At 45.9% G+C, this 21,285-nt stretch overlaps 1 protein-coding gene across 2 annotated transcripts in view; it reads left to right on the forward strand.

Moving 5' to 3' along the window:
* EFCAB6 (EF-hand calcium binding domain 6) overlaps window positions 1-21,285 on the forward strand; it is a 115,481-nt gene that overhangs the window by 48,115 nt on the left and 46,081 nt on the right. For both annotated transcript variants that reach the window (XM_083503317.1, XM_083503318.1), the window contains exons 12-18: window positions 341-511; window positions 2,215-2,286; window positions 2,407-2,567; window positions 12,724-12,891; window positions 15,309-15,480; window positions 18,528-18,642; window positions 20,080-20,195. In XM_083503317.1, coding sequence (XP_083359443.1) covers window positions 341-511; window positions 2,215-2,286; window positions 2,407-2,567; window positions 12,724-12,891; window positions 15,309-15,480; window positions 18,528-18,642; window positions 20,080-20,195 — 975 coding nt within the window. The remainder of the gene's footprint in view (window positions 1-340; window positions 512-2,214; window positions 2,287-2,406; window positions 2,568-12,723; window positions 12,892-15,308; window positions 15,481-18,527; window positions 18,643-20,079; window positions 20,196-21,285) is intronic.

Genomic DNA, 21,285 nt, shown 5'->3' on the forward strand with positions numbered 1-21,285 from the left:
ACACACTTTGAGAAAAATGCATTGATAAGAATATTAAGAGCAAGAAATAGTGTGATTTATTTTTTTTAATCAGCCTACCAACATTGGCATTCAGGCATATATATTTCAAGTGGTATTGGCTAGCAAAAGGTAGAATAGTCACTAATTTAGAGATTAGTTACTTTTCAATCAGTTCTGAATGTGGACAGAAGCATAAAACTATCCATTTAAAGCAACAGTAAAACAAAAATTAAACCAGAATAAAAACTCCTAAATACAGTACAGGAGAATTAAAGAGGTTAATGTCACTGTCCAGTAAAATAGGACTAAGTGCTCTTTTATACATTCTGCACCTTTCCAGAATCAGGATGGAAAAATTACAAGAAATGAGCTCCGTCGCATTTTGGATTGCATCATGTTCCGAATAAGTGATGATGATTTTCAAGAACTAACCAAGATCATTGACCCAGAACACACTGGGCAGCTCAGCTACAATAAATTTTTAAATCTGTTTGAAGAAAAGGAATCACTAGTAAGCATTTCTTATCAATCAATCATTTATTTATTGTGTTTGACTAAAAGCTATTACAAATGCAATTACAGATTGAGCATTTATTATCACTAGAACCTGTGTATGAGAATAAGAGAGAGAGAGATTCAAACAAGTTTCAGTAGAATCTTGTGCTTTGAATATAGCTAAATTATTGAAAAGAAATCTAGTTTTAATGGAAGTTAAAGTTGTTTCAAATGCTTGTTCCTGAATTGTTATTTGCTTCTAAAGCAGTTAACATATTCCTACTGTTTAACACTTCTAAGACTGAGTCACATGAAGCCTGAGCTGGATAAACGTATGAAAGGCTGTAGTAGCACATGGCAGATTTTCACCTTGCCCCTTGGTAGTGGCCAAGGAGCAAGAGAACAGCAGAGACAGTCATGTGCCTAAGTCTGGCAGAGGAATCAGTGCACCAAAGCACCACCATTTCTTTTGCAAGAACATTTAAGAAGATCAGATGCAGCGTGAGACAATTCTCAGTTTGTATACCCCACCTTGCAAATGCTTTGCTCCAGCACTTCCTAAACCAAGGAGGCAGCTGCAGTGCTCCCCACCCCCTTAAAATAGCTGCTCCTGGAGAATGGAAGTGTGGCATGGAGGCCCATCTCCTGAACAAGGCTTCCAACAACATGAGGTACCTTTGCTCCGGGTTCTGCACTGGCTCCCCAATGCTTTCAGACTCAAATCAGCACTGTAGTTTTCACTTCTAATGCCCTGAAGCACATCTTATAAACTCTAAGTATTGTGCTTTAGACAGAGTAATCCTATACCCAAGAAGCTGGTGTAAAGCAAGCCAGCATAAAGTGGTATTCCAGATCCTGACTCCATGCAGGAGTGGGGCTGCTGCTGACTGAGCCATTCTAAGCCCAGCAGAAGGAAAAAACCCTCTCCTCCCCACCCACTTCCCCGAAATTGCTTCTAAAGGGTTGGGACAGCGTACAAGATCAGGAGAAGGAGGATAGCTCCGTCTGTCAAGAAGAAAGGCTTGCACTGACTGAAAAATCATAGTAGTATGGTGTCGAATTCCTTCCCTTTGTTTCAGTAACTGTTTTTAAAGGATGCAATCTGGTTCATAGGTGCCAGCTTCCTGGGCGCCCAAGCACCCTCAAAATTCCCCATGACGGGGCCGGGCACCCACAAATTTCAGTGCCAGGGCAATGCATTCTGCATGGCATTCACAGTCATGGGGCCAAGCTGGCACTCCTGATTCGATACATTTGCCTGGGAGCCTTTCTTCAGTTCTTGAGCTGAATGCCGGTTTGGCTGAGAGCCTCTGCACACTTTCTGGGCCAGTCATCTGCCACACAGTTCTACCACACAGTTCCATGTGTGCATCCCGAAACATCAAGTGGCTGTGCAGCTGCATAGGGAGTCACAACCAGTGAGGGCTCCCTGCCACATATTCCTGAGTTCTTCATGGAAACTCAGGCTCCCATTATCCATATTTTCTGCGTGAGCACAGCAGGAGGGAGGGGGCACCAGAGGCCAATCATAGAATCATGGCATTATTTCATTCATTTATTGTATCCCCGTGGTCTTTTCTTTTTCCTAGTATATTACAAAATGTATTACTTTATACTTAATTTTCAAACGCAAAAATCTGTTGCCTTTGCTCTTGTGCTGCATTTAGGAAATAGTATGGTGGAAAGGTTGTAATTCAAGTGCTTTTTTTACCCAATTAGACAGATTCAAAAATGATTAATGGGTCAAAGAAGGCAAAAAAGCCAACTTCTGTCCTTGAAGCGTGGCACATTGTAAGTAGCACAAAGTTTTTTGAACAGTAAATCAAGATTTTCCAAGTACTTAAGTGCATAATTATCTATTCAACTGTTTGTAAATATTTGAATTTCCTCATCAAAATGGTTGCATATTAGGCAGAAGATGTCCTAACTGAGCAGATCAAAGGGTACTGGAATGAATTCAGCAAAGCTTTGCAGGCATTCGATCCTCGAAATAACGGCATTATCAGCAGAAATAATTTCCGAAAAGTCCTTCTCCTCTACTGTCCCTCGTTAACTGACGACCATTTTATCGCGTAAGTTGTTGGTTTGCTTTTCATTTTCCATTTTAATCTTAGCCCTGAAACTCCTTCATAGGCAGTTGAATTTCTTGGCTTCTTGATGTCATGCACACACTTGAAAAACCAGAGCTTTATCTAGCCTGAGCATAGGTGCAGCACTCATGCACAAAGCTTTCCCACAGGACTCAGTAAAGCCCTGTTTGGAAGAGACAAATCTCATCCAAGACTAAAATTAGGTGTTTGTTGATTTTCCCAACGTAGTCAGTTGCAGAAAACAAGACAAGATGAGCCTCTGGCCAGGGGAAGCTTAATGTTGGTCTGAGCAAAGGCCGTCCCCTATCCAAGCCATTGAAGGAGACTTCAAGGTGACACTTTTTCTGCAGATAGCCATACCACACAGTCCCCACCACCTTGCTTGAGTTTGCATTCTGACCTTCTTGGCCATTTGGCTGATGCATTAGCTTAGATTGCTGCAAGTGCTGCATGTAGTAAAAACCTTTATCATATTGATGCATCCTCGCATTGGCCCTGGAACTTTTTGGTTCTTGCTGTTGGGCTCCAGCGGAGCATTTGTAGCTATCCATCCATCCATCCATCCATCCATCCATCCATTTCTGAGTTCCCATAGGCCTTATGTCATTTCAGTGAATTGTGCACTTTGCTCTTGATGGGCAGCTAACTGAACCACATGTCATCCAGTACTCCTCTCATCAGAGGTGATCTCTTAGGTTAGCCCTATGGTTAACCCTACAGTTGGCTTGGGAATTGTGAACTGATCACCACTTAAAATTCTTACTTGAAAGCAAAGAGCGAGAGAAAGAGACTGAGGTAGCAAAGATAACAGACTGGCTGCAACTGGTAAGCGTGTGCAGGATTTTTGAACAATAAAAATAATTATCAGACAAAGCACTAACAGTTGCCCAAACGAGTCTCAGCATCCCATCACAATCAATTGCTTTCAGCATTGCTACCAAAATAGGATTAATTTGTGTGTGGGCACTTTATGGAAAAAAAGCTCTCATGTGTGTTTTGCTCTTTTTGCTGTTCTATCTCCAGTTTTGGGGTTTGTTTGTTTTTTGTTAATTCCTCACCTGTCTGCCGCTGTTTTGAGCTGTATGTTGATAGCTTTAATCTCATCCAGAGCCGGCCTACCTGCTCCATCTGTTTATCTCAGTCTTTGGCACAAATACAACAAAGGAGGGGGTGTGAGAGTCATAAAAATGTTACCTTTAATGACACTGGAGCCACAATTTACCTCACTGAGTTATTTTCTATTGACTTGAGTGGCTACAAGTTGAACATAAAGATTCACTTCTACCCAGGGCTCAGCTCTCTCTCTCTCTGACATATAGCCAGGAAACTAAGCTTTACACTCTTTAGTCAAATTATTGTTACTATTTATTTCATTTACCAGTCACTTCCCAGAAAGCATCCCAAAGTGATTTGCAATATGACATATAAAACAGGAGGAAGGTCAGAAGGATACTTGGAAGATGGGGCGGGGGGTCTTGGGAAGGAATGTGCCTTGGGAACTGAGGGGCTGGCAGGATGACTAAGGTGGAGCTTGGAATTCTTCGCTGAATTAGGCTTTCAAGAGTCCCCAAGATTTGTGAACCTGTGAACTTCAATGGCCTGCCTGGTATTTGTGTTCTACAAATTGGGTATGCCTCTATAAGGGCAATAGTTAGGTTTTTGCTGAATTGCGAATATTTTGGGCAGAGAAAAGAAGGAGAGGTGACAGTAGAAATGCTTTAGATGGGGACAAAGGAATAACCCAAACACAGAAATAACCCCTCTCTCATTCTTGACTTCTCCCCCATACATTTCTCCATAATTATGCTGCGATAGCAGACTGCTTTTGAAAAGTTAAGGCTGACCTCCTTGGGAAGTGAAGAGGTAAAGCACAGTTCACATACCGCACTAAGTCGAAAGCTAAACTGGCTCCAGACTATCCACGATGTGTCAGACTTTGGTTACAGCTCATGGTTAGTCTAGAGCAGGGGTCTGCAACCCGCGGCTCCGGAGCCGCATGTGGCTCTTTTACACCTTTGCCGCGGCTCCGGGGCGGATACTAACGAGGGGAGGAGGCGCATTGTGCGCCCCGACACTCCCCACTGTGGCGGGCGCTGTACTGGCTGTGACGTCGCATGGGGGCGGTGCATCCGTTAGTCACGCACTGTCCCGACGTCACCTTCCCGCCCGCCCGCTACATTGTACAGGACATGTACGCTGGTCACTGCATTGAAAGGGGGCATGTACGCTGGCCACTGTTGTGAAGGGGAGTGAAGAACACACACACAAGAAAAGGTAACTTGTTAATTTAACGTTTATTTCTATGAGGAGAAGTAATTCTGAGGGGTCAAACAAAGAAATAATAAAACAGTTACAAAAAAAGTTATTTTTATAATGACGAGTTTTGCGGCTCCCAGTTTTTTTTTCTTCGGAAACGGGTCCAAGTGGCTCTTTTTGTCTTAAAGGTTGCAGACCCCTGGTCTAGAGAGAGCTTAATCAGGAGCCTGGATTCTCCAGCCAAACCTTCAGTGCAGTGCAGCAGCAAAAAAGGCTCTTTCTTGGGAGCTTTCGTATTTGTGCTAGGTCATAGTGTGACATGCAAACCAGGTCATTGTCAGCAAGATACATATGATGTATCCATTGCAGGATTGGACAGCATGACAAGTTCTGCTGGTTGGGTGTTTTAGCTTTAAACTCTGGACCCGGTTCCAGACTTTCTGCTGCGTTCTAGGTTAAGCAATTTGACAAACAGCCTAACAGGAATGTAGTTGGAGCTTATCCATAATTGGTTATGGAACTGTAGAATCATAGAGTTGGAAGGGACCCTGAGGAACATCTAATCTAACCCCCTGCAGTGCAGGAATAGGCAGTTGTCTGTTACTGGGGATCAAACCTGCAACCTTGGGGTTCTCAGCACCGTGCTCTGACCAACTGAGCTACCCAGCTGCATTACTTGATTTTGTGATTCCTTCTCCTTGGTAGCTTACAATGGCCCTGCTGCACATCATATAGAGGTCTGGTGCCAGGTGCTGGGCACTTTAGGCACAAAAATATGATATCCTGTTTATTCAGGTAGTTAGCTAAAGCTCCGTATGTATAGACGGACAAACATGCACACACACATCAATAAAATATATTGACGATTATGATTACTGGATGTGCCTAGGTTGTCTTTTAACTTCATAGCCAGTCTTTAATGTTGTTTGGCAGCAACTAAGTTAAACTATCAGTATTCAGAGAGAAGTGACTGACCGGCACATTCAAGAAAGTCTGTGTCAGGGAACTGCCATCGGAAGGACAGGAGGTGCAAAGGCTCCCTGAGGTTGAAAGAGACGTAGCAGCTGAAGAGGGAACCAGTAGGGGGCGAGCAGGAACTTCCAGGGAAAGTGAGTCGGAGGGATGGCTCAGAGACGTTTCCAGCGAAAACAGTGGAGAGGTTTCAGGACCTCCTATAGGGACACCCACTCCTCGCCGGAAACTGTCACGCAGAGAGTCCAGAAGACGTGTTTCCGTGAAAGAGCTCTTATGTTGGAAACGTTTCCGAAAACAACCACTTTCGGATTCTACTAGCGATTGACGCAGCCATGCCGGAGGGGCTCCGTCACAGGCAGAGGTTTGAAAACCTGATCAAACTCTGAGGGACTTGCATTTTACGCACAAGCAGCTCATCATCCCATCACAGCAATCCGAAAGTCCCTGAAAGCCAGCTTGTGCAAGCAGCGGCATCATGAGCGACCCAGCCGGAACCGGAGGAGCAGGAGCAGCTGGAGGAGGTCCAAGCCTGGAAGAAAGGTACAGGGCGTTGGAGATCCAGCTTGCCATGCAAACGGCGAGGCTTGAGGAGAGGAGGGCTCAGGATGCAGAAAAGGGAAAGGAGAAAACCACCTCGATCGCCAGAAAGGTGCCAGGATTGGTGCAGAAATTCGGGGGGGATCCCAGAAACTATCATGCCTTTAGAACTGAGATGCAATACGCTCTCAACCTGCAGTATGATGACTTCCCCGACGAGGAATCGCGAGTGGCTTTTGTAATTGGCCATCTCGAAGGGGGGGCGAAGGATTGGGTTCGACCCCTGATGGCAGTGAATAATGAGATCCTAAAGGACACGAGGAAGTTTTTTCGTGCCATGGACCTGATGTTTTCCAGCGACATTGAGCAGGGAGTGGTGCGAAGGCAGTTAATGGCTTGCAAACAGGGGAGCCGATCTGTCCGTGAGTACTGGACTGAGTTTACTATGTTGATTCACAAATTGGGGTGGGACCTATCGGCGGAACCCATCCAGATGCTTTTCGAAGAGGGGCTTTCTTCGGCCGTGAAAGATGAATTGTCCCGGGGGCCAAGGGCCGAGTCTATGGATCAGCTGACCAAATCAGCGCTGGCCATAGGAGCGCGCCAGGAAGCGAGGGCTTTGGAAAGGCGGGAAGGGAAAGGAGAACGTTGGAGGGAACTGCGCATTCCAGACATTCCAGAGCCACCTTTCCCGCCGGCAGAGCCGATGGAAGTTGGAACAGCGCGGGCGCGCGCAGTTTCAAATCCCAGTGAAGGGCGGAAGAAGGAGGGAAAGAGCGCCAAGAAATGTTATCTCTGCCAACAGCCAGGGCACTTTGCCAGAGTCTGCCCACAAAGAAAGGAATGGCAAGGGATGGCAGGAGCTGTTGGGGAGAGGGAGAAAGAAAGCAAGGAGCAAGTAAAAGCCAACGCCTGGCTGCCACCGTTGGGGCACAGCAGCCAGGCCAAAGAGCAGTGAAAGTGCCCACGCCAGAACCACCCAGACCTGCTTTAGTGATAGAAGTGTCACTAGAGCTGCAAAATGGACACCCACTACAGGTCAAGGCGCTTTTGGATTCAGGCAGCTCCTGTAATTTTATGAGTAAGGAGTTTGCAGCTGAGCACCAGATACAGACCATCCCTTTAAGTAACCCCTTGCAGGTGACCACGATTGACGGCAGAGAGCTGTTGGGAGGAGAAGTTAGCCAACAGACTGTCCCAATGATAATGAGGGTGGCAAGGCACACTGAACCAATAGCATTTAATGTGGCCACCTTGGGAGGAGCGCCCATCATTTTGGGGATGAGCTGGCTGGCGCTACATGACCCGCTAGTGGGCTGGCATCAGAGGGTGGTCTCATTTGGGTCAGCGTATTGCCTAGAACACTGCAAGCAGGGGAAGGTTCCGGGAAGAGCTGGCGTCACCCTAGCCGGGATGGAAGTAATGGATAAAGGGAAAGTGCCCCCACAATACGCAGATCTGAGCAACGTATTCAGCGAAAGGGAAGCAGACAAGCTGCCGCCGCATAGACCCTTTGACTGTCAAATCAACCTACTCCCTGGGGCTCAACTCCCAGTGGGCAAGCTGTACGCCATGTCTGACAGGGAGATGCAGGAGTTGAGGGAGTTCATTGACAAGAACCTGAAGCGAGGTTTCATCAGAGAGTCACGAGCGGTGGGGGGCAGCCCAGTGTTTTTTGTGGACAAAAAAAACACCGATAAGCCGAGATTGGTTGTGGACTTTAGGGCCCTCAATGCCGTGTCGGAACCCCTGGCTTTTCCGATGCCCCGGATTGATGACCTTTTGACCCGGGTGAGGAAGGGGAAAATTTTTACAAAGCTGGACCTGCGGGGGGCGTACAATCTGATACGCATAAGGAAGGGGGATGAATGGAAGACCACCATGTTCACCCCTTTGGGGGCCTTTGAATACCTCGTTATGCCCTTCGGTCTACAAGCAGGCTCGGCGTGCTTTCAAGCTTTTATGAACCACGTCCTGGGACCTTTGCTCTACAGGAATTGTGTGGCCTTTTTAGACGACGTGTTGGTGTATTCGGAGGATGAGGAGCAGCACGTGAAGGACGTTCGAGAAGTGTTGGGCAAGCTGCAAGCCAACCAGCTGTGGGTGAAACTGGAGAAGTGCCAGTTTCATACCAAGGAGGTGGAATTCCTGGGGTACCGCTTGTCAGACAAGGGATTGGCCATGGACCCAGGCAAGGTCCAAGCGGTACTGGAATGGAAGACACCGAAGACCAAGAAGGATGTGCAAAGATTCCTGGGGTTTGGGAACTTTTATAGGAAGTTCATCAAGAACTTTGCACATTTGACGGCGCCCATCACTGACTGCCTCAGCAGCAAGAAGAAATTTGTTTGGACGGCGGAGGCGGAGCGAGCATTTGAAGAACTAAAAAGGGCTTTCGCCTCGGAAGAACAACTTCTGCATGTGGACTTACGAAAACCCATGAGAGTGGAAACCGATGCGTCCGACCGGGCTATCGGAGCAGTACTTCTTCAACCCGGGAGGAGTACGTTGGAGTGGAGACCTTGTGCCTTCTTCTCGAGGAAGCTGAATAAATCCGAGAGGAACTACACGGTGTATGACAGGGAACTACTCGCCATCCACGAAGCGTTCCGGAGGTGGAGACATTTATTGATTGGGGCACAACACAAGGTGCAAGTGTGCACCGACCACAAGAATTTAGAGTATTGGAGAACAGCTCGAGTACTCAACCAACGACAAGTCAGATGGGCCCAGGAATTTTCCAAATTCCACTTTGAAATTTGTTATGTGCCAGGCCCAGAAAACGTCAGGGCGGATGCCCTCTCACGCAAACCAGAGTATTTGGAGGGGGAGGGGGCAATCGAAGAGAGACATGTCATCCCTGAGGACCGCTGGGTGTGTGGGGCGGTGATGGTGGGGCAACGTGAACTGGTACAGGAAACGGAAAATGATGAATATGCCCAGGATAAGCTCAGAGGTCTCAGGGGGGAGGGCGAGAGTCCCGGAGGTTTTGAGGAAAGAAATGGGGCATTGTATTACAAAGGGGCACTGTATATACCCGAAGGTGAATTGAGGGGAAGAATACTCAAGCAGTTGCACGATAGCCCCACGGCGGGACATTTTGGGCAACACAAGACCATGTGGTTGGTGACCCGGGAATTTTGGTGGCCCAAGGTGAGGGAAGATGTAAAGGAGTATGTAAGAGGGTGTGACCAATGTCAGCGAGCCAAAGGGGAAAGAAGGGCACCGGCAGGGTTATTAGAACCATTACCCACACCAGAACGGCCTTGGGAAGCGGTATCAATAGATTTTATGACGGATCTGCCGAAATCCAAGGGGAAAACAGCCATCATGGTAGTAGTAGACCTGTTAACTAAGATGTGCCACTTTGTGGCATGCTCACATGCAGTCACAGCGGAAGAAACAGCGAAGTTGTTTGTAGAACACATCTTTAGGTTGCACGGCGCCCCCTTGAGGGTGATCTCAGACCGCGGCAAACAATTTACTTCCAGGTTCTGGAGGAAGCTCATGAGCTTGCTGCATGTGGAAGTCAATTTTTCGACTGCCCGGCACCCAGAAACCAACGGGCAGGCGGAAAGAGCAAATGGCATACTCCAACAATATCTGAGGTGTTATGTCAATGACAGAGAGAACGATTGGGCCGAAAAGTTGGCGCTGGCAGAATTTGCCTACAATAATGCGGAGAATGTGTCCACAGGGATGAGCCCCTTTTTGGCTAATTACGGGTGTCACCCCAGGGCTTTTCCAGGGGAGGGAGGGGAGAGATGGAGCGTCCCAGCGGCCGAGCATTTTGTAGAAGAGATGGAAGCGATCCATCAGCAGCTCCAGCTCAACTTAGAAAGGGCCAAGGCACAATATAAGAAGCAGGCAGACAAGAACAGGAGGGAAGGTGAAACCATAAGGGTGGGCGATCAGGTGTGGCTGTCAACCCAAGGGTTGCCGTTCAAAGGGGGCTGTAAGAAATTGAGGCCCAAAAGATTGGGACCCTTCGAGGTCATTCAGCAGGTCAACCCAGTGGCTTTCAAACTCCGGTTACCCAACCACATGAAATTGCACCCAGTGTTCCACAGGTCGTTACTGTCACCATACAGGGGGGGGCGTGCAGGGGAGCACGCCAGGGGACCAGCCTTGGAAGAAAGGGAACGCAGCAACCATGTAGCGGAAATTCTCGATTCCAGGTGGAAGGGAAATCAGGTAGAGTATTTGGTGGCGTGGGAAGGGGAACCGGAGTCGGAAAACACCTGGGTGACTGCAGGGGAGGTCAATGACGAGGTTTTAACAGAAACGTTCCACCGAAGATTCCCTAGGAAACCACAGCCGGTAGAAAGGTTTAGGAGGGAGTACTTTGGCACCACTGACGAGGAACAGGAAATGGAAGGATTCGCGGAGTCGGATTTGGAAGAGGGAATAGACTCCGATGACGAGGAGTATCGAGAGACGAGGGACAGTAGCAGGTGGAGGGAAGTGTTCGAAACTTCGGACGATGATGAAGGTTCTTTCAGGGGTTTTACTTCCTCCCAGCCCGGAGGGGAGGAGACGGGAGGGGGTGAAGGGGGCCCTGGAGGGGAGGTGGATGTCAGGGAACTGCCATCGGAAGGACAGGAGGTGCAAAGGCTCCCTGAGGTTGAAAGAGACGTAGCAGCTGAAGAGGGAACCAGTAGGGGGCGAGCAGGAACTTCCAGGGAAAGTGAGTCGGAGGGATGGCTCAGAGACGTTTCCAGCGAAAACAGTGGAGAGGTTTCAGGACCTCCTATAGGGACACCCACTCCTCGCCGGAAACTGTCACGCAGAGAGTCCAGAAGACGTGTTTCCGTGAAAGAGCTCTTATGTTGGAAACGTTTCCGAAAACAACCACTTTCGGATTCTACTAGCGATTGACGCAGCCATGCCGGAGGGGCTCCGTCACAGGCAGAGGTTTGAAAACCTGATCAAACTCTGAGGGACTTGCATTTTACGCACAAGCAGCTCATCATCCCATCACAGTCTGTATTTCTGTCCGTCTGGATTTTAATTTGTGTGGCCTTTGTCAATATTAATCAGATTACTCCATGGAACAGTGGATGGCAGTATTCATTTGCAAACACTGAACTGACAAGGGATTCCAGATCCACGCTGCAACATTTTCACATAAGTCAAATTGACATGACTCCACTAAATACACTGGAATTGATTTTCATAGAATTGTAGAATTGTAGAGTTTGAAGGGACCCCAAGGGTCATCTAGTCCAACCCCCTGCAAAGCATGTGCAGGAGGTTTCATAACCAGGGAGGGACTGAACGTTCATTGAATCCTGTTTCAAAAGAAGATTTTTGGCAATGAGAAAAAAGAACAAATATCTTTCTGACTTTTCATATGTCTAGACTCAAGATTCTTACTGACTTGTAGATTGCACTTTTGCAAGGGGGACTTCTGTTTTAATTGGACTCCCATGTACCTTGTTCTTACACTGCTTCATTGTGAAGCTATCTTCAGTTGTAATTCTGCTCACCTCTCAACTTTAATTTTTGCTTCTAAATGTAATTACCAAGGATATTTTTTTCTTACATAAAAACAAAATCTAAAGTTATTTTCTGACATAATTTTCAGAGCTGTAATAATATAAACAAAATTCAAACCATGTGGTGTTTATAGGATAGTTAAATAATTGCCAATTTTGTGTTGAGCAAAATGCTGTTACCTGCTTTGATCCAGGCAGTAGTCTGGATCATCGTTTAAAATATTCACAATGTTTCTCTATCAACTAGATTTTAAGGTTAAAAACAAGCATTTGTCCAAATTATAAGGCAATTAATTCAGACTCAGGAGACCATCCCAGATATAAAAAGTGCAACCCAAGAAATTATCCCTCGGTTTACTAAGGTGAGAATTGCCTCTCAAAGCAGAAGGAAAGAGTAGGGGCTATGGCATGGCTAGGCAAACTAAGACCCAGGGTTTCTCAATCCGGCCCGCGGATGGTCCGGGAATCAATGTGTTTTTACATGAGTAGAATGTGTGCTTTTATTTAAAATGTATCTCTGGGTTGTTTGTGGGGCATAGGAATTCGTTCATTCCCCCTCCCCCCCCAAATATAGTCCAGCCCACCACATGGTCTGAGGGATGGTGAACTGGCCCACAGCTGAAAAAGGTTGCTGACCCCTGGGCTATGGGTTGCTAGCACTGGCAATCATCTGAGCATCTTCTGACCTCCCATTATCTTAAGGAATGATAGTCATCTCAGTCTTAACTGCTAGTGTTTACCTATCTCTTCTGTTACAGGCCGAGGCAGATTAACCCTTCTTGGAACCTGACCAAAAGAACCCTAGGGAGCCACACAGACGGTCACTGAGAGAAAATATTATGGCCTAACTATTTTAAATATGTTTTCCCCAGATTATACCAGAAATATCAAGATGACACTTCAGAAGGGGTCCTGTACAGGATGCTCTTACATAGTTTAGGAGTTGCCGATTTGCCAAAAGAATTAACTGTTCTCGCTAGCATCCCTTCATCCCGGGGAAGTCAAAGAGAAGAAAAAAAGCAGGCAGACTTTTCAGAAAGGTACTGTGTACATGATTGCGAATGGAGACCGTTCACTGCCAAATACAGAGAAACACAGTATGTGAAACTTACCATGGGTGGGTTGTTGTTGTTTGGGGTTTTTTGCCTTATCAAATCTTTTAAGGCTTCTCTTGACCTTCCTCTTATGTTTTGTCTGAAAAAGAACTTCCAGCTTCTCCCTTGTATGTCTGATTTCCCTTTTAAGGCATCCAAGCCATTGGTCACCACCACCACATCTTGTGGCAATCAAGTCCCTCAGCGAATTCTGTGTTGTGCACACAATTACTTTGTCCTGAGTCTCCTGCCAGTCAGTTTCATGACATGCCCCCCAATTCTAATAATGATAGGTGGCTTGCATGTGAAAGGAATTTACAAGGATCCTCATAGATGTTCTTTGCATCTTCATGTGATAGAGATATCAGGGACAAGGGTTAGGTTCTGTTCGCAGTGCAACACAGTTCAGTGCTTTACTTTTCTCCATAGAAGTGAGACACACCTGCTCACCTATGTGGGACAAAGTAAAGAGCTGAACTTAGGGACATAATGAGGACTGCTCAGTAATTGAGAATTAAGCCTGCTGCTATCTGCATAGCACTCACCCAGGCTTCTATTTCTTGGTGTGCCAGAATGTTGAGTACTGGTGTTTGTGTGTACGCATGTTGTTCATGTACAAAAAGCCTCAAAACCACTTGGCACTACACAGTGATGAAATCCATGCAAGATGTCCTTGCTACGGATCTATGCTTCTTCCTGATGGAATAGCATAAGAGAATCCTTTAGAAAAACCAAAAGAGATGAATATTATTGTTAGCATCTGTCTGTCTCAAGAGAGAATGGAGTGTGCCTGCGGGGGTGAAGTCAAACTGAAGTGACCTCCCCAGGGCTCAAGCTTGGGCAGTGTGTATGGAAGTCCTGCTGCCCAGATGACTGATGGGGTCCAAAGGAAAGCAGAGCAAGATGTTGGGCACCAGCTTGGCTGCAAGAGTTGCAGGAATAAGGTGTACAAGGCATCACCCAACCATCTTAGGGACTGCACTCCAAATTCATGTAGGGTTTACTCCTTAGCCTTTTCTTCTCCTGAAGCTATCCCGCAAGGCAGCAGATGTTTAGGATCAGAGTTCTACTACATAGACAAGCTTCCCAGGTTGACAAGTCCCATCTGCCCCTCACTTCCATGTGCAGCATGAATATTATAAAGACCTGAACGCTTAGCTGGTAGGTTTAGGATGAGTGTATTATGGTTATGCTTATTTCTGTTCTGTACAGTGTCTTAGCAGATATCGTGGAGAACATCAGATCTACTGAATGGGAGAGCTTCAGCCTCCCACCAAAACACAGCTCTTCCATGTTGGTATAGCTGTTGCAGGCAAAATATTTCAGTGTGATGCACACGCATATTGTGTGGATCGTTTCATTCTATAGTTTTGTTAGTAAAGGTAAAGGAAAAGGACCCCTGACTGTTAGGTCCAGTCGCAAACGACTCTGGGGTTGCAGCACTCATCTCACATTACTGGCCGAGGGAGCAGGTGTGTTTGGCCGCAGGCAGTTTTTCAGGGTCATGACTAAGCCGCTTCTGGCGAACCAGAGCAGTGCACGGAAATGCCGTTTACCTTCCTGCCAGAGTGGTACCTATTTATCTACTTGCACTTTGACGTGCTTTCGAACTGCTAGGTTGGCAGGAGCTGGGACAAAGCAACGGGAGCTCACCCCGTTGCAGGGATTCGAACCACCGACCTTCTGATCGGCAAGCCCTAGGCTCAGTGGTTTAGACCACAGCGCCACCTGCGTCCCTTTCTAGTTTTGTCAGTAGGTAGCACTAGACTGGGTTTTATCTGAGTTGATTTAGGAAACCTGACAGGTGTGCCCTCTAAGCCTTCCATGGCATATGCAAACTTCTTAACCCACTAAACTGGCTAACATGTCCATGTCCAAGATGTGCAAACAAAACTCTGCTAACCTTCAAGGTCTACTTTGTTTATTGTTAGAGAGCCATAAGTCCATGTGTGCATTTCTTTGTAATACAGATACCTTTGCTTCAATGAATGGAGCTGTCTACACGCACAAAGCTCTGGGTGCACATCAGTGTGCGCTGGGAGGTCTAGGTCAAGTGATAAAGTGCTGCTTTCAAGAGAACATCAACCAGTCTCTAACATTACATCAGTTAGAGACTCTCACAGCTCTGGGATTCACTGCCAAAGTTGACTCTTCACTGATTCTCTTTTCAAATGGACCATGTAGCCATTGACATCTGAGGAGCTGATAATTATACTTTTATAAACAACTGCTGCTTTATGCACAGCTTCTGGTGGGCGTCTGCTCTCTATTATTGCAGAAATACAGATCATTAATGTTTAATCAAATATTTTATGGTACCATATTTAAGATGCTTCTCTTTGTTGCCAATCTTCCAATTTTAGAATGAAACAGATTGAAGACTATGCCTACAAATTCGCTAAGAATAGATCTGTTGATGAAGTAATTGAAAGGCTGAGGGAAAGTATCCTGCAACAGGAAGCTACTGTTAGAGATGGCTTTCTTGCCTTTAGCAAACAAGCTAGTGGGAAATTGAATAAAACTGATTTTCGCAAGGTAAATGTAAATTTATTCGGTCATTCAACCTGATGTGGATTGTTTTGCATTGAGATTGCCTGTTATCTCTTCAACTTAAGTTTCTGACTGTCTCTCTCTCTCTCCCTCTCTCTGTAAAAAAGCTGGCATTAACTCTTGTGAAACTTCATAAATAAATGCTTGACACACAAACTGTTGCTGCAGTCCCAAGGCAGGCCGTAACAACCCACAGGGGTGATCACTTTTCAGATAGCCCACTATCTGTGGCGGGTGGACCATGTTGCTCTTTGTGGTTCTCATCCCTGACCAGTGAATTTTTTTTTAATTGGTTCCCCTTCTCCTTTGAAAATTAGTCCACTGTGCTCTTTCAAAAGCAAAAAAATAAGCTGAAGAGTGAGATGGGGTTCTGCACCCTTATTAAAAAGACCAGGTTCGGATAGTTTTGTTTTTTTATTTTAAATCGCAGCTTGACACAGCCTGGTTATCAACACCTGCTACGTACAACATCTTTAATTTTGATATTTTGTTCAGATCAGCTGATGAACACTCTGTAGACTGAATGCTCACTTCCATAGCTGTGTAGTCTCTTGGCACATTTCTGCACAAAGAGTCAAAGTATGACCAGTTGTATCTTAGCCATAATTCTCTGCGTTGTTAGGCTACCTAAGCCCCACCTTTGCATTTTGAGTTGGACAATGAAGCTGTGTCGCAGTTTGGATGCACAAATTGGGCCTTTGCATTGGCTTGATAAAAATCCCACAAGTTCTGCTGGATCTGGAGACCACACCCTTACTTGCAACTAGGGGTGGCCCTCCCTGCTGCCCCCCAAGACTCACCAGGGTCACATAATGGCGTCGCTTCTGGCAAGCTTTTGCAGCAGGCATGGGTGAGGCCTGCATGGAGGTGCTGCCCTGCAGGATTCCACCACCCAAGGCGGCTGCTTCCGTTTGCCTCACGGGCAGGCCAGGCCTGCTTACAATGGATTGTCATTGCACGCCAATGGCCTGATTGAGGAGCTTTCTAGATGCATGAAACTCCTAGATTTCAGCATCAGGAGCAGCCTCCTGCATGCAACTCCAGTGGCACTTCTGACACAGAGGGAGCCAGGGACGCGGACTTATAAAAAATATTGGGGGGGGGCCCGGGAAAGCTCATGAATAATAAATAAGCTCATGAATATGCAAATAAAGTGGCGCCGCCTCCTCGTGAGCGAATAGGGGAGAGCGTGCTGCGCCTATTAATCAGCTCCGAAGGAAATTGGGTGGAGCTTTTGCTCGGGAGGGAGGGCAGGAGGCATGCAGCCCGACCCTGTGCATTTTGGGCTGGGGGAGGGGCGGCGGTGGCGCTCTGCTGGAGGGGCGCCAGAGATTATTGGGGGGGCGGAGCCCCCCCAAACAAATTTTTGAGGGGGCTCGGGCCCCCTCAAGCCCCATGGAGTCGGCGCCTATGGAGGGAGCTCACCTGTACAGGAGTTCCACCACTCTGCACCTGGAGCTGTGCACCAGAACCATTAACTCTAATTCTGGGGCAAGGCAGATCTTATTGTATTCATTGTATTCATGCAACCGCGGCTACCTTTTGTATGCCACACTCCTATGGCTCTAGAATTAAGCATTCGATCTGATAGCAAAAGCCTGTACTAAAGCACAAAGCAGCTAATCTCTTTTCAAAAGCTTTGAAAATCTACTGAAAAGAGTGATAATTTGCTAATTAGAGTATTCTCACTTCTTCTTTTTTTTACATTTTTATGCCATTCAGCCATATGATGCTGCTTCCTTTTTCTTTTAATCTCCAGAGCTAAGAAAGTAAAATAGAATAGAATAGCAAGAATAATCACAATTGAAGCAATTACAAAAGGACAAAAATATGCAGTAGAAAGAATATGCTCAAATTAGAAGTGCAGGAATAATTTGCAATGATTAAACTGCAGGAAGTATTACTAAACAAGGCCACAATCTTGGAACCACTCGCTTATAGGTCTTTCTACTGAGTTTAATGGTACTCTCCACAATTGGCCACAGTCAGACTTAGTGCGAGGCCACAAGATGTGGCTTGTTTAACTGTACTGAGCATGAACTGCATGCAAGATCTCACAGCTTTTCCAGGAGTAAACCAATCAAGCAGGTGAACAAACCAAAGAGTGGCCGGCTTAGTTTTCCATTCAAGCCAATGTTTGTGATTTGTTTCTCTCAAACTGTGACGTCAGTTTTAGGTCATGGCTGTTTGTTCATTTATCTTCAATGAGCGCTGGTGTGGACGTAACACTAAGTGAGCCATTCTGTTTGTTTTCCTGCTCAACGGAGGAAGGGGGCAAAAAACAAGAGTTTGAACTGCATGCACCAGTACGCAGTTTATGCACAGAGTGGTTAATGTCTGAATGCAGCTATCATTTCAGCATTGTAGGTGGAAACTATGCTGGGGGGGGGCAAGGACTGTTGAGCTTCAGCTTATGACTTTATGGTTGAAGCTTAATGAGCTACCTAAGATTGGGGACATTGGTCACTTAAAAACTGTGACAATGGAATTCCATACCTGCTCATAGAGGGGCTTACTACAAGGTAAACTGGTACAGGATTACAGTTGTAACAATGTAACGAAGAGATTTGACAAGGAAATGCTTTCTTTGTCATCCTACAGACAGGTGGGAACAGCAGGTGCTTTTCTTAGAAAATGAATTATCTTCTGTGTGTGAGAGAAGGCAATGTTTCTTCAAAAATGGTTCCTGCCACATGCAACTTTTAGAAGTATTTGCACTAAAATAGTTCAAAAAATGTCAAATCTGCTGCCCCATTAACCCTTTTCCAGCTTATTGATTGATTTAGGGAATTGACTAAATGTTGCAGCCCCATCTGAACCAGCAAGTTCTCAAGTAGGAGAGCCCTTATTTGAAGCAGAAAAAATGGGCTTGATCCAACTGGAGTTAAGCACTTACAAGTCCTATTTGATTTCAGTGGAAGGGAACAGAGCATTTCCTGTTGAAATCAGTGGGCGTTAAAAGGGGCAGGATTGTGCCTAGTCTTTTACCAAAAAAACACACACCCACTCCTGCTTTTTTCTTTTTCCGCCAGCTGTTGGATGATATTGGGATGCCAATGGATGATGAGCAGTTTAATCTACTCATTGAAAAATTAGGATTCCCTGCTGGAGGGCTGAGTTATCTTGATTTTATCGCAATATTTGAAGGTAACTGGATATTTATTGATACCTTACTATAAATATTCTAAAAGAATGTAAAGCTTTTTTTCTTATTGGCTGGGAGGGCCTTCTGAGCTTTGCTTATTCTGGGAATAAGTGCTCTTCACTAACAGATGAAAGCAGCAACCCCATGAGTAAGCAAGGCTCAGCCATTTCCCCCAAGCTGTTCAGGTTAAGGATGGGGTCCTCTTGTGCAATGGTGGCTGATTTTTCTTCTCCTCCATGTGGGGGAAGACAACCAGATTCAAGGTTTGTTGGTTTCTTAATTCTGTTGGCAAACGTGAAAACCAAATCCAAAGAGTAATAAATTGTGGCATAATTCTGCAATTCATGCAGCGTTCTCTTGGCAGCAACACGTGTCTCTTAGCCAATGCCTCTCTGTCTTGGCTTGCTGACACAAGCAGCAGAGAGCCAAAGAACTGTAAGGAACTGAAATAGCCTAGCCAGCCCCTGAGAACTGATTTGCCCCCCTTCCCTCGCACTGAAGCCAAATAGCACCTGTCCCTCGGCCCAATTTTATGTAGGCCCTGGCCTGTTTTTAAAAGCCCCCTGCAAGAAATCTGTTCAGGTCTCAGGTAAGAGTGATTTGGCCTCTCCTGGCAGCCTGTTGGGTAGGGAAGAATGTGGGGGGGGGGGAGAGAGAAAAACAGGGCCAGAAAAAAAGAGAAAATGGCCGTGGGGGCACTGCCAGTATGTGAGATTGTGGCCCTAGACTGAGAAAAGCTTGCCAGCCTGCTAGGTATATTTGCGGTGAGTAGTTCAGGCAGTAAATGTTTTTATTGTCCAAATATTACAAACCTGAAGAGGTTTGTGATACCTGGGGCCTAGGGGTTACGAAATGTTTTTTGAAAGCTGCATTTTCTTGGCAAATAGCTGACCACCTAATTTATAACTTTATACAGTAGCAGATAGGTAGCCGTGTTGGTCTGCCATAGTCAAAATAAAAAAAATCCTTCCAGTAGCACCTTAAAGACCAACTAAGTTAGTTCTTGGTATGAGCTTTCGTGTGCATGCACACTTCTTCAGATACAGATGCTTATCTGAAGAAGTGTGCATGCACACGAAATCTCATACCAAGAACTAACTTAGTTGGTCTTTAAGGTGCTACTGGAAGGAATTTTTAATTTATACAGTAGGTTATATTTATAGTCCATCCCCCCAATTCTCCAAGGAGATTATTGTGGTTCTTCCCTCACTTTATCCTGACAACAGCCCTGTGATCTACATTTGGTTGAGAGGGAAAGACTCCCCAACATCCCTGCTCCGTGAGCTGCGTTAGCCGAGTGGGGAACTCAAGTGGGGTCTCCCAGGTGCTAGCCCAACATTCTGACTGGTATATCACACTGGTTTCTAGTGTCAGTGATTTGAATCTATTTCATGATTTTGTGGACCATTGGCCACTTTGGCCTGATGTAACTATTTCAGATTCCAGAATGAGTGGACACTCTCCAAACCGACGGGCCAGTGCCAGCAAGTGTCACTTTGTGTCCGCTGAGGAATGCCTCGGCCAGTATTGTGATAAGCTTGTGGAGGAATATGGGGTAAGTGCAGACAGCTCATTCCTGTTATTTATTGATGTCATGTTTTATTGTTATGTATTTGCATTTCTTTGCACATTTTCCTCATGTGTTGCTATTGTAAGGGAGAGAATGGTATTGATGGAACCCTCAGGGCCTTTGAATCATAGAATCGTAGAATTCTAGAGTTGGAAGAGACCCCAAAAGTCATCTAGTCCAATCCCCCACAATGCAGAAATCTCAACTAAAGCATCCATGACAGATGGCCATCCAACCTTTGCTTAAAAATCTCCAAGGAAGGAGAGTCTACCACCTTCTGAGGGAGTCCGTTCCAGAACATTAGAGAGTTCTTCCTGATGTTGGGTCGGAATCTTTTCTTGTAAGGATTTCTCCTCTGAAGCAGGAGAAGACAAGGTTGCTCCATCTTCCATATGACAGCCCTTGAGATATTTGAAGATGGCTATCCTGTCTCCTCTCAGTTTTCTCTTTTGCAGGCTAAACATACCCAGCTCCCTCAGCCATTCCTCACAAGGCTTGTTTACCAGACCTTTGATCATCTTATCACCCTTTCCCACACATATTCCAGCTTGTCAATATCCTGCCTAAATGGTGGCGCCCATAGCTGAACACAGTACTCCAATTACTCAAAGTTTCACCTTTAAGAAACTCCCAATCATTTTGGACTCCCTTCTCTTTGAGTATTTCTGACCATGGATCTCACCCGGTAGTTCCTTAAGCTTTTTGAAATTAGGCTTCTTAAGGTCCAAAGTACATGTCCGACTACACTCAAGTTTTCCCTTGCCTCTATATCATGAAACCGAAGAGGACATGATAACCTCCTCCCAAGGTTCCAGTACTCTCATTTCATCCCTGTTGGTGAGGAGAAGGTCCAAGATAAGATGATACCCTTGTTGCTTCTTCCACCTGCTGGGAAATGAAATGGTCAGTGAAGCAACTGAGGAACTTGAGGAGGACTCCTTCTAAGCAATTTCCCTCCACTGTAGATTCAAAAATCCATGTTTCATTCCTGTTCAGATCAATCTTGGAGAAGGTCTGCCTGTCAGGCTGCTTGTGTTGTAATCTGCTTATGTCTGCTAGTATAAAAGGCAGTTTC

The sequence above is a fragment of the Podarcis liolepis genome (assembly GCF_965112155.1).
Source record: "Podarcis liolepis genome assembly, chromosome: 5".
NCBI lineage: Eukaryota > Metazoa > Chordata > Lepidosauria > Squamata > Lacertidae > Podarcis > Podarcis liolepis.